Source organism: Solea senegalensis, linkage group LG5 (assembly GCF_019176455.1).
Source record: "Solea senegalensis isolate Sse05_10M linkage group LG5, IFAPA_SoseM_1, whole genome shotgun sequence".
Classification (NCBI taxonomy): Eukaryota; Metazoa; Chordata; class Actinopteri; order Pleuronectiformes; family Soleidae; genus Solea; species Solea senegalensis.
This window is the reverse complement of record NC_058025.1, coordinates 13,092,585-13,117,182: the sequence shown is the minus strand read 5'-3', so window position 1 is coordinate 13,117,182 and position 24,598 is coordinate 13,092,585. Positions and strand designations below refer to the sequence as shown.

Sequence of the window (24,598 nt, the reverse complement as noted above, 5' to 3'; positions counted from 1 at the left end):
ATATATTCAGCGTGATATAAATCCTAATTCTCTTAACAGAGGCATATGAAAGGTCACACTTATTCATACATTGCTATTCACCATCAAGGAAACAGCACAAACGCATTGTTTCGTTGCTGCTGAATGAAAACAAAGATGTAAACAGTGAACAGGTGGTCCTTTGATGAGAATACTCACACATACACTGACTCTCTCTCTCTCTCTCTCACTCACACACACACACACACACAAAGCAGACCAAACGTGACATGGCGACAGGTTTGTGTTTCACATATTTAAACCCCTGATGAAGGAAAAAGCGAGACACGGTTCCGCTGCTAACCCGGGTCAGCTCTCTGACAGGCTAGCTTTCTCCATCACCAGATGCTAAGTTAGCCGTAGCTCCAACATAAAACATCTCCTCACCACTTCGCACGGTGCTCCCACACTCCTGACGGCGCTCGCATAATACTGCTAAGCTTCACGGTCGGAATGAGCGTTAAGTTCCAGGGACACGGGACACAAGAAATGCTGCTAATGGAGACAAACGAAGCGGTGGCTCTGCAGCTGCTGCTGCTCAGTTCTGGACGACAACACTTCCGCACCAGGAGAGCAGATGGACGGAAGCCGAAGAGGGCGATTCGTAATTCGTAGGAGGAACTGGAGTTTACTAAATGTAAAAGATTTCCAAAATCTGTTTTTAAAAGCAACGCTAGGGTACTACAATGTTTTTTATGTAATCTGCTCCTGGTCTCTCTCCTCTGTCTCTATAATTTGCCACCCTCTTTTCCCTGCCTCTCCCTCTCCCTCTCCTCTGTCCCCCATTTTTCCTTTCACCCCAACTGGTAGAGGCAGATGCTTCACATTTTAGATTTCTTTGTGTTAAAAGGGAGTTTTTTCTCTCCACTGATGCCTAGTGTTTGTTCATTGTGTGAATTGTTCGGTTTCTCTTCTCTCTGTAATATTGTAAAGGTTTCTGCCTTGCTGTGTCTTGAGAAAGTGTATGTTGTGATTTGGCGCTATACAAATACAATTTAATTTAACTGAATAATTATGGTAAATATTCAGTTGTACCTGAAATATCGACAAGAAACACATTAAAACAAAACTTTATTCAAACAGCATGTTTGATATGAGTCAAAATGCAATTTAAAGTGTATATTAACGTTTATATGTTGTCTCTATACGGACTATGAATCACATTATCCAGTTATGTTAGTCCGACTAAGACTAACCTGATTCTAATCATTGTTTGCATGACATGAAGAAAACTGAATTATTGTCTTAGTCCGACTGAAATCGGCTTTTAACATGCATGTAAACACACTGACTAATCAACATGAGTCATGTCCTAGACTGACCTGTGAGTGGCAGTAATGAGCCCTCACCAAAAAAACGCTGATTGTATTTTTATGTGGGCTTGGGTGTACAGGTGATGAGGGTGGGGTGAGATGGGGAAGGGCCCCAGTTAGCTTCTTTGTCTGGGGCCCGGCCCCCAAAGTTTGCACATTGATGTACTTCACCCGATGTGGAAATTTGTTGTAATAAGTCAGGTGCTTTCAAAGTCTTTCTGTGTGTTTGTAATTAGAGGGAAATATGTGTCTCAAATGCCACTTTTCTACTACACAGTTCCAGCACGGCTCAACTCTATAAAACTCTGTTTTTTGCTTTTCTGGGGAACTGTCAGCCCATTAGTTCAGCTGGTAAGGAGTTGCGCTTTGAAACCAAGTTTGCAAAATACATGTGACAGACAGAAACGGCACTTTTCCATTAGCGCGACTCAACTTGGTGCGGCGCAGTTAATTTGCTTTTCCATTAGCGATAGTACCTGGTACCTGGTACTTTTTCTAGTACCTGCTCAGGCAAGGTTCCAAGATACCATACATGACATTGTCAGACTGCCGTCCACTGATTGGTCAGAGGGCCGTCACAGGATGAGGATTAATATCTAACATTTAGCAAGGAAATCTTATCATTCAAGGTCTGGTGTATTTAGTGACAGCACTGCTGAAAGCCTGTGATTTCAGTTCAGTGACTGTTTCAGTCTGTGCTTTTACATGTTTCCTCCATGACGAAGCACAGACTCACAGTACAGTACTGAACAAATCTTTTTAATTGACTGATTCTAATGATTCAGTACATTGAAAACAACTGCTTTACACATCACTAGTCACTAGTTTGTGTGTGTGTGTCGCGTATAAAACAATGTCACTGCAGTTTCATGTAGCCATGCCCATGTTGAGGAGGTACTATATTGTAATGGAAAACCAACCAAACTGTATAGAGTTGAGACGAGGCAGTACTATGAAATGGAGAAGCTCCAACACATGCATTCATCTCATATTATGTTATTATGATATCTGATTCCAGATGTGAAAGCACTCATGCATGGCCTAGATTTGGTTACATTGCCATTTAACAAATGACAATTGTGAAAATGAAAGTTAAATTATTACAAAACAGTGCATTTCGATGTAACTTGTACTGTTAATGAAAGGTCTGAAGGGACCATTGTTCCGCAGAAAGCTCCACATTATCAAAACTGGCCCTTATTTAAAAAAAGTTTGGACTGCCCTCCAGACGGGCCCCCTCTTTCACCAAGCTAAACTCATTGGACTCTGGGTCATTTGAGTTTGTCGCCCCTGCTCTAAGGTCTTGGTACAGTTGGCAGGTTGTTAGTAAGTAAGTAAACACACTCTCTCCCTCTCTCTCTGACACACACACACACACATAAGCAGAATATGGGCGTGAATCTGCAGCTACTGTGTAACTGCAGCTCCTACAGTCTGTCTCACTCTGAACGACTACTCCCAAAATAGTGCGCGAGCCCAGGAAGCCTCGGGGAAAAAATGGCTGAAGTAGTTTCACCAATAACAAGACAAGTGACTAAAGGAGACCAGGACACGCGGTCGCCTCCTGTCGTTGTTCGTCTTCAGGACGTGGAAGAGAGTTTGATTTACGATCGGCACGGAGTCTCTTTCCCTTTCAAGAGGTTATGTCAGGACAGGAAATCGATCATCATTTTCGTGCGGGTAGGGGCAACACTTTGTTTTTGGCTTCACTTTGCTGATGAGCTGTGTAGGCACAGATCCATGGAGCTCTGGTAGTAAGAGCCTCAAAAGGTGTTTCTTTTGAAGGCAAAGTAAGCAACAGACAGGTGAGAGCGTCACAGATGCTCCACACACACGCACACACTCACACTAACTTATCATACAATGGTGGAAAAGGAAGAATGAAGAGATCATGTCTGTAGGTGAAGACAGAAAGCTAAACATTCTCTCGATGACAGTTTATGATGATGAGAGTTTAAAAAGAAAAGTATAGCTCACACTACTAAAGCCTTCTGACAAACTCTCTGTCCCTGTAGAGTTTCTTGTGCTACAGCTGCAAGGAATATGTGGATGATTTGGGCAAAATACCCATAGAGACACTGGAGGTAAGAACTGTGTACCATTTATATTAAAGAAAAACAATACGTAGCACAGTTGAAGATCACGTCAGTTTAAATTACAGTTGAATAATTGTCTGTGTTTGTTGTTGCAGGATGCTGACATTAGACTGATTGTGATTGGCCAGTGTGATTATCATCATATTGAGGTAGAGCACAATCCATACACATGATATCAGTGTTCCACAGAGTCAGTTTGCAGTATTTGTGTAGATTTAAAACTTGAAATGTTGCCATTTTTCAGATTTCTGTTGCAGTTCTTAAAAGACAAACACATAATTCACCAATAACTAAGTAATTACACACATTTGAACACACGTGTACTTTCTTTCTTTCTGTCATTCAGCCATTCTGCGCACTGACCGGCTATCCTCATGAAATGTATGTTGACCCGCAGAGGTGCATATATCAAAAGCTTGGGATGAAGACGGAGGAGAGGTTTACAGACTGTGGTAATGTGGCAACAGTGTGTGAGGCAGAATAGAAGAAGTCAGCTTGTTCCAGTACATGAAGAATTCCACAATGCATTTGTTTTTTTGTGTGTGTGTGTGCACAGCAAAACGCAGTCCTCATGTGAAGTCCAGTGTGTTTGTGGGCCAAATGAGGAGTATATGGAGGGCCATGACGAGCCCCATATTCGACTTTCAGGGTGACTTGCATCAGCAAGGCGGCGCCATCATAGCGGGACCAGGTGAGCTTTTGTTTACTGTTAAAACCAACAATGTACCTTGTGGAAACAAGTGGTCACGAGTCAGAGCACTACACTACACTCTTTGAGCGATTGTCTGAGCAAACAGAAATGTACAGTATATCGACAATTAGTGGCATAGGTAAATGAACTTAACACTTCCTTGCGTCTTTGTAATACACTGGCCGTTCTCTGACAGGCAGAAGTAGTCGCACTAGAACACAAACTTAACACACAAGGCATCATCAGAGCAGCAGCTCCCATGTCCCAGTGAGCTACAAAAGATATTCTCTATGGACGTTCAGAGCAATACTGCGTCATTGCGTGATAGAGTATATTCTTATGATATAATAGATGTAATAAGGGGTATAATGTATTAAACTGAGACTGAAGTTAAATGTCCTATATTGATTTTTCCCTTGTGTCCTCAGCTGAGGGCATTTGTCCTTGATGTCACACTTCTTTTCAGGATGATCCGACGATGAGCTATCGCTTCTCTCTCACTCACTCTTTTTTTCTTTTCCCAGGCTCTCAAGTTCATTTCTCCCATTTCGACATGAACCGCTTGGACCACATGCCCATCACCTGGCTTCTGCAGCTCGCAGGAGTGCAGCAGACGCTGGACTTCAGTGACAAGCCAAAGATCATCCACGTATAACCCGCTGGTCGCCTTCTTTCACATATGTTGCTTGTTTACTTACATCAACACAACACACTGACAAGTTGCCGGCATGTCTTAAATGTTATATATTTATTTAAACTTCGATCGACCAAGAATTGATGCCTTTTGTAAAGAGAAATCTGGCCAAAAAGACACTGTAAGATATTTGTCACTAAACTACCATTGTCAAGTTTGAAACATTCCCCTTTCCTTGTGCAGAGTGCAATATTTGCCTTGTAATCATGTTGAGATTTTTTTTAATTTATTTTTTATATTGATGAAAACATTAAAAAAAAAAAGGTATTTATTTCAATGTTAACTAAAAACGTAAGACGTGTTTAATGTGCTTAAAGCTGCACGACTTTGAATCGCGGTTAACAGTGGCGATGATGAAGTCCTTGTGTTAAGACTTTATGGGATGTCATATTTTCTTCATGTGTGTGTGTGTGGGGGTTATTGGTAGGGGATTTTATCTGCCATTGACCTTTTAACCCTTTCATTCCAATGGGGGATTTATTCACATTTTTACTGGAACTGCTTACAAATGTAAGACTGTAAAAAATGTTTTCTTTAAAACCTGACACGTAATAAAATGTAAAATTGCATTATCTTGGCTGTATTCACATGTATTTCCGTGGATTTGTGCATGATCTATAGAGATCTATGGGACTAGACACATGACCTATAAGCAGCTGCTGCTATTGAACAGGGAAGGGTAGGCACTGGACATCAAATCCTGATACGTCACATGCAGGGGATTCAGAAAAACCTGCCCCGGCTCATCGACGTCACAACCACCACCACCACCACCAGAGAGAGAGAGAGGGAGAGACAGAAGGGCTGGAGCAGACGTCTCACTGGGTCTCGGCTTGACAAAGATGCGTATCATCTGCTGCAGCTCGGGACTAAGATATAATAGTCACACTGCAACGACAACAGGAGGATAACCAAGCCGACGCATTGCGAGACGAGGCGAGGCGAGGCGAGGCGGTGCACTGCAGGCTGCTCGGGAATGTCGTCCACCAATGTGAATCCCTGAGGCAAAGATGAAGCGCAAGAGCGAGAGGAGACGAGCAGAGTCGAAGAAAAAGCGCTGTGCGGCTCACAACACAGAGGCGGAGCCAAACTCTGATGTTTACATTGAGATAACAGGTAAGAAGATCTGCACAACAAACCGTGGTAAAGATGCGCACAGACACAGCTCCACCTGTATGGGCTTTTTTGTTGTTGTTGTTTTTTTTCATGGCCGAGGCTGATCTTTAGAAACCAGTGCAGCCTCTCTTGGCCTGTGTATGATGCAGACTTGTTTATTCTACTGGCAAATCATAAGCAACAATAATCTGAATTACTTCATTTAAGAGACATTTATGGTCTGTCTGCATTGGGACTGTGACTGCAGTGCACTTCATTTAAATTGAAATGATGTATTTAAACTAAACATGTCATCAAAACAAAAATTAAAACTTTGTCACATTTTTGATGAAGAAAAAAAACATTTAGCAGCATTTATCAAGTTCTGTGTGAACTAGAATGTGTACATTTACATAAAAAGTAATAAGCCAGGATCCAAGAATTAGAATAAGATCCATCAATCTTCTACCACCAGGGGTCAATCCCAGCTGACAGAGGGTGAAAGGTGGGATACATCCTGGACATTTCGCCAGCCCATCACAGGGACACATAGAGAAAAACAACCATCCACTCTCACACTATATGATCAATTTAGAGTGTCCAATTTTTACCTAATCCGGGGGGAAACCGGAGCAAACTCCATGCAGGACGGCCCTTGTTGAAGGCCTCCTTTGCACACCCCCCACTTTTCCAAACACAGGTCGCTATGGTGACCTATATCTCCCACTATCTCCTTCATCCTGGTTGGTTTATAAATCAGGTTCATATGGGCTGACACGTATACAGTGGCGTACACAGTCATTTGGAAGGGCAGGGGTGGAAATTAAAAGGGCACCTACTGCAAACAATTTAAAAAAGGACACTGCCATGTAGGGACATTAGGCAACTTTGTCACGATTGTATTGATTTTGATTGGAAGGACACTCAATTGAAACAAAGTAGTATAGAACGCTGCATTACCTTTCTCCACAAGAAAGACACCAGTAGGACACTTCCTCATGTTTTTACCACACTAGGGGGCACTGCAGCGTGTTTTGGTGCTTGCCAGTCCCCTCCCTTCCTCCCTTCCCCCCCCCTGTGCACGCCACTGTTAGTAAATACACTGGATTTGCTTTGATTTACCTTCACAGACTGTGCAAAGAAATCAGTTTTACTCAGAGGAAACTACAATGCATGTGTGAGTGTATGAGCCGTGTCAGTGTGTTTACTCTCTAACATTGTCAGTCGAGTGACGACAGACTTTATCTTTTCTTTCTTTTTTTTGATGTTGTTTTCCTGGTTCCTGTGTCTCGTCGAAGAGCTCGACTCCTGAGGGAGGAGGTCCGAGTGGAAACCACGCATCTGATTGGCTGAGCGATCGTCCTAGCAACCGCTCGGGCACCGCTCCCGCAGCCTATCAGGTGCTTCATGTCGAGAACTTTAAACAGAAAGATGCGTGAGCGGCAGCTCTTTCCACCAATGGTGTCGCGTTCTGCGTCTCTCCCGACCAATAGCGTTCCGCGGAGCCTCTCGGGGGCGGGGCCGGGCGGGTGTCATTTTTAGCAGTGTGCGCACTTGAGCACAGAGAACTCTCCTTCCCCTCCTCTTCTTCGACTGCTAACTTTCTCCTCCTTCAGCAAATCGGGCTCAACAATCACTGTCATTTTCAACGCGAAAGTCTGAGACTGCGATTCTCGTGCAAGTTTTACTTAGTATGCAAAAGTTGCCGTGAAGAAAAACAGTTTTTTTTGTTTTTTTTTTACTACTAAAGTCATGTTTAGGTCTGTGGGCAAAATGACCGCGGACGACGTTTCGCGGAGATCTGTCGAGTTCATCAAGGGTGAGTCGTTCCTTCAAGACACGGAAGAAGTGGCTTGTTTACAGAGTTTTAGAGAGAATACACGCGTGAAGAGTGTGCATGACAAAAGCAACTAAAACTGCCTCTTTAATTTCTTCCTCCCCACTCTCTCCCCTCTCTCCATTCTCTCCCCCTCCTCCTCCTCATTCACCCTCCCAGATCAACTCTGCTTCGCCATACTTCAACAGAAGATCAAAAGCACAGCCGAGCGACACTGTTTCTGCATAGATGAAGAGTTGGCCTATGAGAAGTAAGTTTACATTCACAATTATGACATTGCCTCGCTCCTTGTGTGCCTGTGTGTGTGTGCGCATGCGCGTGCGTGTTTTTACCAATTTCGAATGATGCATGTCTTTTTTTTGTTTTGTACAGGGTTAAATGTTTTCTTTGTTTTCATATTTATTTGACCTTTACTTAAGCAGGTAAGTCAACTGAGAACCAATTCTCATTTACAATGACGACCTGGCCAAGAGAAACGGGGGATAAGACATTTTTAAAAGCCAAAATGTGTGTCAAAATATCATTTTAGATTCGTACACATCTTATTCTACAGGTTTATTCAAAATCATTCAGCCCTAATTAGGACAAGGCACTAATCTGTTTAGTATACGCTCAACCGCTTTATTAGGTACAGAGAACATTTCCATCATCTCAAACCAGTCTGGTCGTCGCTCATTTTCTCTTGTCCCCCGACCATTCACTAGCAACCCAACAGACTGTTGTGCATGAAAATCCTCGTAGTTCAGCTGGGATCAGTTTCTGAATTACACAGGCCAGACCAGCCCATCTGGCCTCAACAAACGTACCGCGATCAAAGTCGGCTAAATCATTTTTCTTCCCCATTTTAATGATCGGTTAGAGCTTGAGCAGGTCTTCTCGACCATGTCTACATGCCCTAAATGCAAGAAGTTGCTGCCGTGTGATTTGCTGATTAGATATTTGTGTTACAAAGCTACGGTGGCCTGGAAGTTATGCATAGGTATATATGTGTGTCTCGTCTGTCCACCAAGTATTTTGAAACCACAATCAACAACTTTCTTCAACTTGGAAGCAAAAATGATCATTATTGTTATCAACACACTCATTTTTTTTCAAATCTTGTGCTGTCATCATCCAGCCCTTTTTATATTTTGGTTTGTTAGCATTTTCAGTGCACTTCCCCTTTTACTGTTGCGGCTTCACTGGTAGTTTGAGTTTGTAGTAAAGGGTAGAGCTGTTGTAACGAGAAGACATGTTTGACCTTTCAGAGCCGCGTTACTAAAAAGACCTCTTGTCTCTGTAGCCCTTTGTGCTGCACTGATTGACCCCCAGCATCAAATGCTTCCAAATATAGACTCTTTACTCTGTCTGTGTTTTTTTCTGTGTCCCCATGAGGTGGCTGAATCTATCTGCTGAACTGTCCCCAGAGAACGTTGCCGGTTGCATAAATAGCCACCCTGACACACTCCCTTTCTTTTTCGTTGTCTGTTTCAGCTTCTATGCGGACTTTGGTCCCCTTAACCTGGCCATGTTTTATCGCTTCTGTTGCAAGCTGACAAAGAAGCTCAAGGTAAAGTAAATGGCTGCTCCTAATTGCACTTCCTGGAAGCGAGAATGCGACGTAAACCAGGTCGATCAATATCTATTTAAACACACGGCGCAGTATGCAGGCAGACTAAGTGGGGGTGTTTTTAAATGCCAGTTAGCAGGAAAACGTCAACTCTGTGTACAGTTCGAGTTATGTCCTTAAAAGTCATTGTTGTCTTCCTTTTTTCCTTTTAGTTGAGGTGAGGAGTTAGTGTAAGAGTTTAGTTAGTTTGGACACCGATAATCAAACCACTCCATAGCTCTAGTATTGATTAGTTTTTAAAATAAGGATACAGATGTTTAGTTGAACAAAAGAAACCTTCCCAATGGAAAAATAACCTAAAGCTCTTTAGAAAGAGAAATTCAATCACACAACCGTCAGAAAATAACAAATGAAAATCATTTTTATACATACATTGACCTCTACATATTTTAATGTGATTTTTTGTTGTGAAATGTTTTATGAGGATCAGGAATTTAATGATTGACAACGACAATGAGAGCTATGCAGCCGGAAAATACTTATGAATTATTAATACTTATTGTCACAAGGCAAGGGAATATCACAGTTATTATCTTCAATAGGGTTACGTCACATAAATAAATAAATACAAGTGTCACATGTGTGTTCATACTGTTGTTGTTGTTATTATGGTCTTTTCACAGTCAATTACACTGTCAAGGAAGAAGATCATATTTTACACATGTGGAGACCAGAGAAAACAGGCCAATGCTGCGTATCTCATCGGCTCATATGCTGTAAGTACTGAACACACCAATGTCGCACTTGGCTTGTGAGGCGATATTGGTATCTATATATACATTTTTATAGGTTATTACAGATAGAAATGCACTGATAAGGACATTTGTGTTTGAAGGTGATGCATCTAAAGATGATGCCAGAGGAAGCCTATAGTCTGCTGGTGTCCAGGAATTCAATGTACATCCCATTCAGGTAACAAATCACCACATAAAAAAATGACATTTAACTTGTAAATAAAACCTGACTATAATAAGACCTAGCCAATAATACTCTGACCAGTTATTCTGAGAACAAACTGATGTGTCTAGCGTATGTGTATATATTTTCTGAATCTATCATGAAAAAAGTCTGTTAGATGTGTGATTGATGGAAGTGCAAATTTGGAAAAGACAGTGAGAAACATTTGTAATAAAATAACTGCTCTTTTAACTATAAGGCGAGAATAAGAAATAACATCACAGGTCTTTGAAGGCTCAACTGTGTTAGAATCAATATGAGGTTAATGTCGAGGAAGAAGAAAATGGATCTTTTAGTTTGTTTTTGTTCCACTGAGAGACTGTCACTGTAATTTACGTTTCACAGAGATGCTTCGTTTGGAACCTGCCTGTACAACCTGAACATCTTAGATTGCCTCCGTGCTGTTTATAAGGTAAGATTTACTGCACTTATTTTGTCTTCCTTGCTGTGTCACGCACCTAATAGAATGAACTCCTCTCCAGGCTCTGCAGTATGGCTGGCTGGACTTCTCCAACTTTGATGTGGAAGAATATGAGCACTATGAGAGAGCAGAGAATGGAGACTTAAACTGGATCATTCCGGGAAAGTTCCTCGCATTCAGTGGACCTCATCCAAAAAGCAAAATAGAGAATGGTGATTGAAAAGGACACAACAGTGTCAAAAATGTTTTGTTGTTGTTTTTTTTGTTATAACTCCACGTAAACCCCCACGGACGTTTCCTCTCTTACCTCAGGTTATCCTCTACATGCTCCTGAGGCCTACATTCCTTACTTCAGAAAACACAACGTCACCACTGTCATCCGCCTCAACAAGAAGATGTATGACGCCAGGCGTTTCACAGACTCCGGCTTTGAACACCACGATCTGTTCTTTGTGGACGGGAGTACGCCGAACGACTCCATCGTCAGAAAGTTCCTCAACATCTGTGAGAATGCGGAGGGAGCAATAGCCGTCCACTGCAAAGGTAACATTTCAATCCAACATTCATATGGCGAGAGACATTGTTGATTGCAAGTTTGTGCTTGTATTTTAATGCTATACTACCTCTCAGCTGGTCTGGGGAGGACCGGCACTCTGATTGGCTGCTACATGATGAAACATTACCGCCTGACCGCTGCCGAGGCCATAGCCTGGATACGAATCTGCCGACCGGGATCTGTCATTGGGCCGCAGCAGAACTTTGTTGAAGAGTAGGTGTCCACTGACTGACAACAACCATAGTTACAGAGCTGGAAAAGCCTCAGATTGTATATATTTTTGACTGACTGACAGGCATATTATATTCTGCTAATCTGCTACTTCAGCACTGTATAGTGTGTGTGTGTGTGGCAACAAGAACGATCCATGATACAACTGCTGTCAAATTTCTGATGAAATGTAACTCGGCTGGTATAAGTCACTTCAGACTTTCTCAGAGACTGGGTTGAGTCATGAAAGATACTTTAGATTTATGTGTATTATGTTTTTAAGTAACGTGCATAAAACAAAGTTGTCATATTTTTTTCTAGTATTGACAGGAAATGTCTGGTTTACCTTTCTTCGTATGTTTTTGTTGCATAAATTGCAGTGACGATGCAGTTAGGGCTGTGCAATTAAAGTAACTTGTGTTTCAATTAAGATGAAATGGTTACAAAAACAAAAGAATTTAAACAAAATATTATTATTACAAAACGGGGGGCTTTTATTCTGAAAATAACGGTCTAATGCTGTAACTGTGTCTGACTATATATATTAAATATTAGACTCATTCTAATAAGTAAAATACTAATGAAGGTGTTGGTACAGCAATTGAAATGGTTTTGATTTGTGGTTTGTTTAACTTTTGTGCAACAGGAAGCAGAACTTTTTATGGGCTGAGGGCGACGTTTTCCGAGAGAAGCTAAATGAACAGGAGAACGGCAAGATGGCCGTGACCAGGATCCTGTCAGGGGTGGATGACATCACCATCAATGGGAACAACAAAAACAGAGCATCCAACAAAGAAGAAATGGAACTGGTAAGTTATAAAAATCATGTCTCTTATTTTTAAGAAATATCATGGAGGGGGGAAAAAAAAACCTAAATACATTTCTTTGTTTTACAGTATAATGATGATGAGGAAAGAAACGGCCTCACGCAAGGTGATAAACTCCGAGCCCTGAAGAGCAAGAGGCAGTCCAGGTCATCTACAGGCTCACTATCGTAAGTCTCCAGGCAGCCTTGCAGGTGTCCTTAATTGTCACACTGGTTGTGTTGTTATATTAAATAAGCACAAATCGTCACATGTATACAACATCATTATTATAATTATTCAAATCACAAGTTACTTTTGAGGGGTAAAAAAAAAAAATCTGGAGTTGATAATAATCAGGTACTGACCTCGTTTGTTCGCTTGTCCATTTATGCCAGGTTTAAAGCACAGCTTATCTGTTGTCTTATCCATACCAGGGCAATGCTCTCCTAATATAATTGATTTGTCTGACAGTTGAGAAACAGACAGTTTGTTAGATGTGGTATTTCAATGCCTCTGTTTTTGTATTCTCGATTTGGTTACACATCATCAGACATAGATTAAGTGTAATCAAAGTCATTACTAATCAGTGAGTGACGGCGATGAACCATGAGTCGGGGAAGAAGTAGCTGAAATATCGTGACACACACAGTTGTTTGGAGGGATTAGAGTTATCTGATACGCAATCTTCCAGGAAAAAAACAACTTGTTATAAAGGGCTGGATTTAAAGTGGCACAAAAGATGTGGAAAGTAATGGAGGTAAGTAATGAATTAAGTTTGATTGTGGGGATTTGTAAGTTGTCATTTTCAGTTAGAGACTCGACAGTAAAGGGTTAAATGAGGGGAAAGCATATACAGGCCAAATCAATAAAGAGCTCTTTAGTCACTAGGTTATCTCAACACACTGACCTTGTGCTAAGTGGGTCACTTGTATAGACTTTATGGTACATTAAAAAAAAAGTGCTATATATGACAAAGTAAGTGACAAAAGTATGTGTTTGTTGTGACAACAAATTGCACTGGGGAAAAAATTGAAGTAAAAGTCACTGGGACCTGTTGTAAACGTGAGATGTTTTGCCAACATAGTAACAAGTATGAGGGTCAGGTTGGACAAATGTAACCTACGGCTAACCAGCTCTACAGTAGCACTCTGCACAAATAGAAAGTGATAAAGAGCTTGTGTTAAACAGTCATTTAAAAAGGAAGGACCCTCGTTATGCCCAAAGTCCACATCGTTTGTGCCCGTGTAAATCACGCTGTGGAAGGTTGGGTGTCAGTCAGCATGGCTGAGGATGGTTGACTGGCCTTTGCCACTGTACCCACATGGCTTTGGCTTTTGTTGTCCCATGTCAGGCAGGTAGTTTTCTGCTGCAGCCTCATGGGCATGGTGTGGCCAATGTGTTGCCCGCCATTCAAAAGATAGCAGAGAGAGAGAAAGAGAGAGAGTGGGGGAGAGGAAAAACAGAGAGAGGATGTGAGGTTTTGTATGATGGAGGTAAGTGCATGTCACTTCCTTTCTAGCTGACATCCTCTTCCTGTAGAAGTGGTTGCTATGCCAAGTGAATGGTATGGTTAATCGTATGGCTGATTTGAAATTTTCTTTCTATCTTTCTTTCTTTTTTTGAAATGACTACCGTGTGAAGTGGATCTGCACTTAATGAATGCATCACATCGACACACACTTCTCATTGTCTGCTTCATAGACACACTGGGCTCTTTCTGCTTTGACACCAAAGCTTATGTGAGGAATGCTCTGAAGTCTTGAGCTGAGCCTGTTAACAACGGCACCAAGTATTCAACTAATCCCTCAGTACGTTTACATGCAGTTTAATCAAGAGAAGGACGTAGTGCGATAGAGTCCCATGCGGTATAAGTGCGGAAGAGAAAAAAATGTTTTTTTGGCCGTGTGCGTCTGACTCCACCTCAATAGGTGGCGCTGTATCTCTCTATAAGCTAGTGCTTATTGAATTTGTTTCCTGGTGACCTTTACATTGAGATCGTGCTGTGTGTTTCGTACCTGCTGTACATGTTAATCATGATACAAATTAGGTCGAGCATGGCTATTGGGATGCTGTGTTGTTCGAAGAAACACAGTTCATACATTGTCTCCTCCTACTTCCGGGTCAAAGTCTGACTAAGAGTACACATGCAGGAGTAATCGGACTATGAATCGCATTATCCAGGTATGTTAGTCCAACAAAGACAAACTGGATTATAGTCGGACTAACGTGTTGACCTGACAATTAAGAAAACTGATTTGTTGTCTTAGTCCGACTAAAATCGGACTTTTAACACACATGTAAACGCACTGACTGTCTCGCATAAGATCTGGATTAGTTGACGTAAATGTTTTTAGTGCATGACTTGCACAACTGTCCTAACGTTCTCACGAAAGAAATACAGAATGTAAAAATATAGTGCGGGGGGAGAATACTTAATCTTCATTATGGTCTGCAGCAGATTAAACTTGGCCCTGCTGTGTTGTTGAAAAACTAAACGACTCCTGATCCTCGTACTACTTTAAAGATCTCATCATGTTTGAGCTTTTGAGGAGGAAATGAGATGAGCGTGGATTCATATCTTTTCTCGGGGAGGGAATTGAGGCAGAAGGGGGGTCTACTCTCTCTTCAGGCTTTATCAGTATATGCATTGCTTGACAAACATCTAACCTCAAGCTGAACTTCACCATGTGGCTACACTGTTTGTTGTATTATGTAAGTTTGAGGTGTCTACATCTTCTCAGCCTTTGTGCGCATGGCAGCAGGCATGAAGCCCTTTTGACATGCATGTGTGATCTGTGTGTTCACAAGTCTGTTTGTGTCTAACATTATTAATGTCGGGTCGGGTTCATTGTCAATTGCCTGCTGTTTTTCCATTGCTTTTTGTGACTGGATCAGCGTAAAAAAAACAAGAGCTTTATTTCCTTCAGGTTTCTACCTCTGCCATTTAGTTTTTTTTAAAAGTCATAATGAATTGACTACTAGATTTTTATTAGTTAGAGACTATAAGTAATTATGCTGTATATTAACTTGTACTCTATTTTCACTGACTTTATTTTTTTTTAGCCTTCAGTATTAATCACATATACACTTGTTTTAATACGTAGGCATTCATAGGAATTCAGTGTATATTAACATCAGAACAAGCGCAGAGCAAAAACCTGCAGAGTTGTACTGCTGGACTCGAGGCTCTAATGAAAGGCATTCCTTCTTATCCAGTCCCAGTGGAAAAGCAGAACATCAGAGGCTTTGTGTCATACCCGGACGTCTTTTGTCTCTCTTTCCTTTTTTTACCCCCCTCCCCTTTTTCCCCCGTTTGCTCTTGTTGTTGGATTTGTCCTCCTTTCAGATGGCTGGTAGCCATGCTGCTCTCCTCCCTGTGTAGCCTTGCCCTGTGGTGGATTGTGTATGGCTTCCCTTCTTCCATCCTGCATTTCTTTATAGACGGGTTAGGATTTCAATGAGTTCTACTGCCCGTCAGCCCCCCCCAAAAACCTGTCCTGCCCCCCCCAAAAACCTAATGAGAATGCTGTAAGTCCCCTCTCTCTCTCTCTCTCTTCAATTACCAACCCAAAATCAGAAAGTCCTTTCAAATCATCCTCTTGTTACTTTGTCCTGCGTACGAGCTCAGTATGTATAATGTATTGCTGTTGAGCAGAGCCATTATTTTCATGATCTGAATCCTCGAAGGCTCCTTCCTCTCGTCCATGACACCATTTTCTTGTACGTAATGATTTTGTACCGTTGACCCATTCCCCTCATCCTGTCATCGTTACACATAACACTTTGCTGTTTAATGTGTTGATTACTCTGTCAAGATCAAAACCCCCTCAGAAGGACTGGATTGATCATTTTCATCAGCTAAAGTTATTTAGTGCCACCCTCTGGCTGTTCCCGGTAGTAACTTGGCTTTACTAATCCTACTACGACTGTTGCAGCTGCAGAAATGATCCTAAATCTAAATTAAAGGGGTCAAATTTTAAAGCCTTCTTACTCATTTCCATACAATATTTCCTTCCTCCTCTACCTCTCTGTCCTGTCATCTCTCTCTTTCTCGAAACTGTCTTCATTTATTCATTTTAATTTCATGTTTACCATCATGCGTGTGTTTTTACAGACAGGAGGAGAACAAGATTCACACGAGGTCGTCGTCACAGTCCTTAAGGTAAAGTTTGCAGTCGACACGTAAGGTAACACACACACACACTCTGATTGAAACTGCATGCTTAAGACTAATCATGACTGGCCACTCCCCCTTCTCCTCTGCAGCAGGGCCATCTTGCAGGTCAGTGCTCAGGCCTGTAAGACCAGCGTCAACCCCTTGACTGTGTCTGACCACACCGATGGCAGCAAGAGAACCAGAACCTCACTCCCGGCCAACATAGTAGGAGGAAGGTTCGTGGCTGAATTTGACTCTCGTTACTGTTTACGTGACGTTATTATTGTGGTAGTTCAACTAAAAACACACTTTAAAAATACACACAAAACTGAAATTGCACTTAATGCAATTTCTCCAGTCTTAGTCTGCCCTGGGCAACAATACACTCCACTACATATTTTTTTGCATTTCCATTTGAAATAGTACCAAAATAATTGGTCCCGACTGGTCCATTTTTCCAGTACCCTTCCCTTGGGATACCAGAGCAATAGTATGGTACAGGTGGAGCTAGATTCCCGACAGTCAGCTGATTGGGCGACAGAAAAGCGCCACTCCTTTTGTGACTGACGTTTCTTTAACACCTGCAGTCCACTCTCATACAAAGCTTCACGTCTTGTTGAAACAGCTTCAAACCGAACACGATACAGACAACAGAGCAACTCGTTTTTTTCTGCTCGCACCAGTACAACATCACGCTTCATGTATCGCCAACACAGCCGGCGATACGCATAAGTCTGACCCATTGCTTGACCAGTTCAAACCACACCGCACTGTACTGTGATGGAAATGCAGAAAGGCTATGGCTAGATACACTAATCTGTGGACAGGTTAAAAGAAAATCAGAATGTCCAGGCAATAAACAATCGCAATAAAATCGTAAAATGTGTAAACTAATCATGGCTAGACAGACAGACATGGCAATAAGATTGACAATGAAATGCTGCATATCCTCCAGTGTTGCCTTGTTGAAGGATAAAATAGATGGAGAAAATAATTTACAAATCATCCTTAACATACAGTAGTTGAACTCGATTTAAATCTTGGTGGAAATGCCACGTTATTGCACACAAGTTCACTGTCTTTAAAAAAACTACACATTCCCTATGATTCTCTTCATTATCAAGAATACTGCATGATTAAATATGTTCTGTGACTAATGTATTTCTCATTATGTGTTGTGGACACAATTGAAAAGCAACCGTGACGCTATAGCCACTCGTGAATCTTCTGTGGAGTGAATTAACAGACCCCCTCCCTCCCCTCCCCACTCTCTCTCTGCCAGCTCCCTGTGCCACACCAGATTGGTCAGGTCACTGGGAAACTTGCATGTAGTGACTGGCGACAGGGACCCAATGTGTTGTGAGCCATGTGGCAGCCATAGAGACGCGGCCAGTGCCACAGCCAACACAGGCACTTTCATCAACTTAAACTTGGCACAAGTTCACCTGCAGGCAAGCTCCCACAGTCCCACTCTGAGCCACATGGAGACATGTGCTGCATTTACACAAAAAATTGTTCAAGTTTTTTTTTTTTTTAAATTATCCACTGTGTTGCTCAAACAAGAAGAATCTAAATGGTTGCTTCCTGGTTTTGGCAGCCATGGGATGATTAGATCTGTGGAGAGAAATTACAAACCACATGATTGGTGTCTGTAAATCCAGCCAAGATCCAGAGGCTCAACCCTCCCTCCTTCTCTCTCAATACTCTTTGACAGAGACATTGTCATGGTCACTTAATGCACTTAGGCTGGGATGCATCAGCTAAATGTTTACACAAAAATCTAATTGTGTTTTTGTACTCCAAATATTCTTGTCACTCAAATGTTTGATCTAGTTAGAAAACAGCTGAATCGAATTTGGATCTCTTCAGCTGATTTGATGCGACGTTTGAAGGCAGTGGACGTTAGGAGAAAATCAGATAATACATTTTATTTCAAAGTTAGTTTGCCAGCAAAATTGGATGATAAAGTTAAAAAAAATGTCCGTTATCAAGTTAAAGGTTGTTACTGAAGTGGTTTCTCTGGAATATGGACTCAAATTATGATGATGCAACCCAGCCACATTTATATTTTGTACTAACTTAACATGTATATCCTCACATTGTCCGTAATGAAGTCTGACTCTGCTTATGCACTGGTCTTCAGGATAACCTGCCTCCTTTTCCTTCCACGCGCTTTCCTCGCATGTCATCTAAGAATAGTGGATTCCAGTGTACGACTGGCTATAGCTTCTCTGGTCTCTGCTGTTCACGGTGTCTGTAGCTTTGTCTGCACCCTTTTAATGGTTGTCATCTTTTTTTTTCTCCTCTCTCCTTCCTTCTCTTCCTGTGTTTCTTACACGCATCAGACGCACTGCCTCCCAAGGACGTAAAACTCGCAGGTCCTTGCAATCAGTTCGATTTTCCAGGCTATGGTATCTATCTTTTCTTGATTTCTGTTAAATCACAAAGCATCAGTCAGAGGCCTGTCTTTGATCCATGTGCACAAACAATGATTGCATGTATAGAAGAAATAGCTGTAATAATGCACTATAAATCAACAAATCCGTCCACCTACTAATGCTGACTTTGTTTGTCCTTTTCAGTCACTCCATACCCAAAGCTAGAGCTCCTCTACTTCGATGAGGCTGGAAATCCCGAGGAAATATACATGAAATCCATTTTTATAAACAGCTGTACTACGTAAAATGTACTTTTCTTTTTGAGAAATTGATAAGAAACTGTAACCAAGATATCACGTGTCATTAATCAACAAGATTGTTTGATTCCAAGTTATTTTAGCCTCGAGGCACTTTGGTTTTTATATTTTTAACAGGCTCATGAAATTTGCTAACTTTTTTTAATCATTGTCATGTTCTTACTTATGGAAGCATGTGGTAGCAAACAGCAATTTTAGACCACACCTATCAAACCAGCATGTGAATCCTTGATTTTCCCCTAAAATAAACACTGCAGATTTTCTGCTTTCAGTTGGGGGAAATCAGATTTGGACTGGTAGATTAACCTGCGGTCTGGTTCATGGGGAAAAAAGAAAATGTTTTTGAAATACAGTACTGCGTACCCTTGTACTGCCTTTCACCATCTGCCTCGTCTTAGTCCTGTCATTAATCTGAAGCTTTTTAGCTCCTATATTTCAAGCCTGTAAATATGTGAACATTTGATATAACCAGTTTGTATTTTGTAAATATTTTTGTACTACGTTTGAATCATGACATGTCAATGGTCCTTAAGGGGCCCTATCAAATTCATAATCCACAGACATTAGCTTGACGCACACAGAAGGGACATTTTAAATAAAATAAAAATTGTTCTTGCGCTATATTGCTGGTTGTTTTTTTATGCCAAGTCACAGTAAGACAGTTATATAAAGATGGCACAGGTCCATTAACCCTTATCTTAAACAAAAAGTCCAACCTTCGTCAGTTACTGTGTTGCAATAAAAAGATTGAACACATCCAAGATAAACATGCCTTAACATTTATTGTGTAGTGCTGAATTGTCAGTGCAACACATGCTCCCCTCACATGACAAGTGCATTCAGTTTCCTGTTGGTAGTGCTGGGAAGTCTTCTGGGTCATCTGGGTCAGGAGCCAAGTCCTCCTGATAGGCAACAGATTAAAAAAAAAAAAACTCAAAATCAGACTGTACAGTTTAACGCAGGACAACAGCTTAGCTACGTACACAGGGATTACTAGGGGAAAACGCTGCTGCAGTCCATATAAAAGAAAAATGCAGATACCAAAATTGTCCTGATTACAAAACAGTTCTTTAAAAGGTAGTTTATTTTCTGTGCTGAACAGCTACGAACTTACCCTTTCCACAATTGGTTTACCCTTCTCTGGGTGACTCGCTGAACCACCTCGGGCTCCCCTTCCTCGACCCCAACGAGTGGGGCGTCCAAGACTCCCGAAATTTATGTCCAGGGAGGAGGTGATGTCATTGACGGGCCTTCGGAGGAAGTTGCCTTCAACTTCCATGTCCTCCACTGTCCCCTTAAGGTTCTGGTGTGTGAAGGGAAAGCACAATCAAGTCGTTCCTACTAGTGAAAAACCTGTTTAAACCCATGAGGCTTTGCAAATGCCTGGTCCTTAATTTTATAAATCCACAAAAAAGACAACTTCAGTCCAGGGTTGTCGCTTTCAGGGTTTTATATTCTCACCTCCACTTGCTTTGACTCATGGATGACCTTGGCCTTGGAAGGAATCTTGCTCTCTGCTTTGCGGATGTTAAACTCCATCTTGGGGCGATTCATCTCCTGCATGGCTTTCCACTCATCCAGGGTCATCTCCATGGCAACTTGGACCACCACCTCGCCATCCTCTTCTTCCATTTTCCTATCATAATTAAGTCGGTCCGTTAACTTCGGCACATTCTTACGAGACTCATTCTCATTAAATACAAAAACAGATTATGACTAAAATATCAATGCAAAATATGACAACTTGAAATTTTTAAAATGTTATAACCTCACAATCGTGTTTGAAAATCACATATCATGACATTTACACAAAACTGATTTTACATGTTAAAATAAACATTTAAAAAAAAAAAAACAGCCTCAACTGAAGCAACTTTATGAATGTCATTGTTTCACAAGTGCTGTTCATTAAAACCCTCATGTACTTTAAATCAGCCTAATCTTAATCAATAGCAGACAGGTCTTATTCTTTATGTTTACAGTTTGAATTACATTTTACTCCTCATATAATATATTTGTGACCAAGCTGAATGATGTGGTGATGTGTGTTTCTCACCGACTCGCGCTCTCGTCCCCATGAATCTGAGGCTCCTCAGCTTTGACTGGACCATCAGACGTCACCTCCATTAATTCACTAAATAAGGAGACATGGGGGAAAAAGACAATCTTCTATTGTGGAATGGCGGGGTTCACACGTTTGCAGCTGGGAGGTGGTGAGCGGAAGTAAGCAAGAGTTGCTGAAGCGAAGGTGGTGCGATGTCCACCCGGTCTGCCATTACTGGAGGCAATTTGTCCAACAAGTATCAGTGAGGGGAACAACGACCGTATCCGAGAGGTCTGTTTGGACCGTGTAGGGTCGGAGCTAAATGCATTAATCCAACTTTATTTATAAAGCACTTTAAAAACACAGATGGCCAAAGTGCTGAACACACACATGAAGAAAATACAAGAGTAAAAACAGTAAGATGTTTAAATGATTAAAAAAAATGGATTTGACCGACTCATGCCTAGTATTTGCATAATGTTCAGGGCTGAAAAACTATTTTGATCATTGCTTGATAGGTTTGAGTGTTTTTGAAAAAAAATATGTTTAGCTTCTTAATATTTTCTGGTTTCTTTGATCCTTGTAAGAAAACATTAAAACGGAAACACTGAGCAACATTGTCTGACATTTTATGGACCATTCCACTAATTGGTTAACTGAGAAAATAAACAGTTTCATCAATTGTGAAAATCATTGTTAGTTGCAACAATTAAACTGTGTCACCTAAAAAGACACCATACAGCATTATCTGCTCCATCCAGTATATCAACATCCATAACTACTGGACACAATCCTTAGACTTGACTATAGAAGGATTTTCCCTTTAATCCAGAAGATTCAAAACGAAACATGAATTGATTATGAAAATTCTTGTTAGTTGCAGCCCTTGCTTGACACTCAAGCTGATGCCTGGTTGTCAAGCAAATGCAGTTTAGCAAAACTTGACGCCAAGTTTTAGTTTTAGCATCCACCACATACGTGTGAACTGACCGTCAACGTGGTCATCATTACGATCCTAAAGTCACTCACCTTGCAGCCTCTTCAACACATCCCCAGTTCCAGGGTCCTCTGCCTCCTCTCTTTTCCTCAGGAGATATTCCTCTGTAATTGATGTAGGATGGTTGTCAACACAGTCATGGAGTGGCAAATCAACAACACTAGTGTCTTTTTAACCGGACTGCTGCATGGACAAAAAGACTTACGTTCCATTGTGACGATCATACTCTCTCTTGCCCCTCGGGTTGAAGGTGTCCGGGTTCCTCGTGTATCCACCGCCTCTTGCTCCTCTCCTTCCTCTGTTCCCGCCTCTGCCCCTGAGGTCAGACTCTGCGTAATAGGAAGGCCTGAACAACAACAACAACTTAGTATATTCATGTGAAAGCCCCAACATGTCCAGGACTAATCGAGAGTGTAGCCGTTATTTAATATTTTTGTGCTTGTATGAGAAGACGTACTTGGAGATGGAAAACTCCTGTGAGTATTCATCTTGGTTGGTCTTGCGCTCCCCAGCTGCAGCTCTCTTCATGCCTCTCTGGGCGTCCTCTTTGCCACCTCTTCCCTCACTCACTGGTCCAGGACGTGTCTGCTGCAACTGCTGCTGCTGCTGCTTTTGGACTGAGGATAGAGAAAAAGATGGATGTCATATTTATGACTCCTTCCATTTTTTTTTAGACTATTTCAGAAAAGCCTAGCCAGGGACAGGAAACTAGCAAATTGCTATATACTGCTATTGTACATCAGATGCACTTTATGTCCACTACGTCTCACTGCATTGTCCCTGATAAAGATGAACTGAATAAATTATGAAAATGTTAGTGTGCCAGATCAGGTAAATGGAGTTAAAAATTCTTGAATTTTCCAGTAAAATGCTGACAAAAAAAGGAAATGCAAAAGGAAATAAAAGCCCTGTGTGACACACACACAGTGGCAAGTTTCCATTATTATGAATCAAGAAAATCTTTATTATTTGAATGACTTAATAACCACAGATATACTTGTTTAAAGTGACGTTCCAAAATATAAAACCAACTTAATAAAAAAAAAAAAAATTTAAAAAAATTAAAAAAAAAAAAAAAAAAAAAAAAGGTACTGTGTGACACCTTTAGAGTGTTTATTGGCAAAAAGATTGTGCTTGTACAACTTTATATTAAAACTTTTCGTTTTGGTAGGTTTAGAATGAGCCTTTGTGTATTTTGGGCTCAGTTTACTGCGGAAGGTTAGTCCGCAAAAAGAGGAGGGAGAGTGCAGGAGGATGTTGCAATCTGCAGCCTGACCATTAGATGTCACTAAATCTTACACACTGGATCTCCAAGATTCTTGGGTTTTTTTTTTACTTTACTCAAGAAAATTGGGATGTGACATGCCAAAATGTGAATAAGAGTGATTAGAACATATTTTTTGCAAATATGTAAATATACTGAATGCAGCTATCATGATCAAGAGAATTTACATGACAATGAGTGGCTGTTTTTTGTGTCAGAGGCAAATGTATGCATTTAACTTGGCCGTCATTTTCTTAATCACAGATGTACCGTCGTTAATACCAATTTTGACAACAGTTGTGTCCATATTAACAACGTAAAGCAACTGTTACCACTGAGTCTTGATTCGGAATCAAATGAATGCCAAGAAAATGGGACTTTAATGAATGAATGTAATAAAAGAATCATTTCACACAGTTACGAGAACCTCCGTGCTGCAGGGCTACCAGAACCGTCGTGGGTTCGGGGTCTAGTTCTTACCTGCACCCGGGTCTTGGGGGCCTGTGGGGACGCGTCTGTCCTTCTGAGATTCCTTCTGACCGGATTTTTTCTGCTTGGCTTTCTTCTCGTCGTCTTTCTGCTTCTTTTTCTTCTTTTTCTCCTTCTCCGTTTCCACTCCGTTGATCAAGTCGAACGGGTCAGCGTCGTCATCCAGAAGGTCCCCGAACCTGTTCGCCACGACGCACCCGAAGGCGTCCGGCAACATTTTTAGTATCCTGTGTATCCAACGATTTAATCAAGGCAGAATTTAGCAGACAGCCACAGACTGGCACTCTCAGTATCTTTCGAATGCTGAGCAGCAGCAAAAACCGTTGTAACGTTCCGCTACGACAACAAAAAAAACCGCACACGAGACTCAACCCGTCAAACAAATCCTCGCGTCAGCGCGTGTCCACTTAAATGATTGCACCTGTGGAAGGAACCGAGGCCAGGCCCCCTACTCGTCGATAGGCTGTTCAATATTCATCGTCGAGTCCTCGTCCAATATGCTGCTGTTCCAGAGATACAATAATGGAGCAAGTCACAAATATTTTTAATTTAATTTAATTTAATTTAATTTAATTTAATTTAATTTAATTTAAATTTAAATTTAATAAAAAAAAATTTAATTTATTTAAATTAATTAAAAATACATACAT

The 24,598-nt window shown here is 41.2% G+C and overlaps 5 protein-coding genes across 11 annotated transcripts in view; 3 read left to right on the top strand and 2 right to left on the bottom strand.

Moving 5' to 3' along the window:
- fbxl17 (F-box and leucine-rich repeat protein 17) overlaps positions 1-576 on the bottom strand; it is a 207,746-nt gene extending 207,170 nt beyond the window's left edge. The window contains exon 1 of the mRNA XM_044026021.1: positions 406-576. The gene's annotated coding sequence lies outside the window, so the exon portion shown is untranslated. The remainder of the gene's footprint in view (positions 1-405) is intronic.
- The window catches only part of commd10 (COMM domain containing 10), a 721,199-nt gene that overhangs the window by 302,912 nt on the left and 393,689 nt on the right, over positions 1-24,598 (top strand). The gene's annotated exons all lie outside the window — the stretch shown is intronic.
- Positions 2,605-5,159, top strand: prxl2c (peroxiredoxin like 2C). Of its 2 annotated transcripts, XM_044026055.1 has the most exons (7): positions 2,605-2,661; positions 2,799-3,011; positions 3,347-3,415; positions 3,523-3,576; positions 3,774-3,879; positions 3,984-4,118; positions 4,643-5,159. In XM_044026055.1, exons 2-7 carry the CDS (start codon positions 2,829-2,831, stop codon positions 4,771-4,773), a joined length of 678 nt encoding a protein of 225 aa, XP_043881990.1. In that variant the 5' UTR covers positions 2,605-2,661; positions 2,799-2,828; the 3' UTR covers positions 4,774-5,159. The 2 variants fall into 2 exon arrangements, with proteins under 2 accessions (XP_043881990.1, XP_043881989.1); XM_044026054.1 differs by lacking the exon at positions 2,605-2,661 and having other exon boundaries at positions 2,722-3,011.
- cdc14b (cell division cycle 14B) lies at positions 5,590-19,775 on the top strand. Of its 6 annotated transcripts, none has more exons than XM_044026027.1 (16): positions 5,592-5,928; positions 7,904-7,994; positions 9,218-9,293; positions 9,977-10,069; positions 10,189-10,265; positions 10,656-10,722; positions 10,793-10,943; positions 11,044-11,274; positions 11,362-11,500; positions 12,144-12,306; positions 12,394-12,491; positions 16,418-16,465; positions 16,570-16,695; positions 17,742-17,910; positions 18,805-18,870; positions 19,042-19,775. In XM_044026027.1, exons 1-15 carry the CDS (start codon positions 5,823-5,825, stop codon positions 18,826-18,828), a joined length of 1,659 nt encoding a protein of 552 aa, XP_043881962.1. In that variant the 5' UTR covers positions 5,592-5,822; the 3' UTR covers positions 18,829-18,870; positions 19,042-19,775. The 6 variants fall into 6 exon arrangements, with proteins under 6 accessions (XP_043881968.1, XP_043881962.1, XP_043881965.1 ...); XM_044026029.1 differs by lacking the exon at positions 5,592-5,928 and adding an exon at positions 7,458-7,726; XM_044026030.1 differs by lacking the exon at positions 17,742-17,910.
- LOC122769488 (intracellular hyaluronan-binding protein 4-like) lies at positions 19,918-24,385 on the bottom strand. Its single transcript, XM_044026041.1, has 8 exons — positions 23,940-24,385; positions 22,653-22,812; positions 22,401-22,541; positions 22,228-22,299; positions 21,211-21,288; positions 20,616-20,790; positions 20,269-20,457; positions 19,918-20,056 (listed from the first exon to the last, which is right to left on the bottom strand). Exons 1-8 carry the CDS (start codon positions 24,163-24,165, stop codon positions 19,994-19,996), a joined length of 1,104 nt encoding a protein of 367 aa, XP_043881976.1. The 5' UTR covers positions 24,166-24,385; the 3' UTR covers positions 19,918-19,993.

Excerpts from the sequence above, each read along its gene's own strand:
- prxl2c (XM_044026055.1), top strand. The coding sequence starts at position 2,829 with ATGGCTGAAGTAGTTTCACCAATAACAAGACAAGTGACTAAAGGAGAC. Across the intron at positions 3,416-3,522 it reads TACCCATAGAGACACTGGAG|GATGCTGACATTAGACTGAT; the intron begins GTAAGAACTGTG and ends TTGTTGTTGCAG. Across the intron at positions 3,577-3,773 it reads GTGATTATCATCATATTGAG|CCATTCTGCGCACTGACCGG; the intron begins GTAGAGCACAAT and ends TCTGTCATTCAG.
- LOC122769488 (XM_044026041.1), bottom strand. The coding sequence starts at position 24,165 with ATGTTGCCGGACGCCTTCGGGTGCGTCGTGGCGAACAGGTTCGGGGAC. Across the intron at positions 20,791-21,210 it reads GGGGACGAGAGCGCGAGTCG|GAAAATGGAAGAAGAGGATG; the intron begins GTGAGAAACACA and ends TAATTATGATAG. Across the intron at positions 20,458-20,615 it reads ATGAGTCAAAGCAAGTGGAG|AACCTTAAGGGGACAGTGGA; the intron begins GTGAGAATATAA and ends TTCACACACCAG.
- cdc14b (XM_044026027.1), top strand. The coding sequence starts at position 5,823 with ATGAAGCGCAAGAGCGAGAGGAGACGAGCAGAGTCGAAGAAAAAGCGC. Across the intron at positions 12,307-12,393 it reads ACAAAGAAGAAATGGAACTG|TATAATGATGATGAGGAAAG; the intron begins GTAAGTTATAAA and ends TTTGTTTTACAG. Across the intron at positions 17,911-18,804 it reads TGGCACAAGTTCACCTGCAG|ACGCACTGCCTCCCAAGGAC; the intron begins GCAAGCTCCCAC and ends TACACGCATCAG.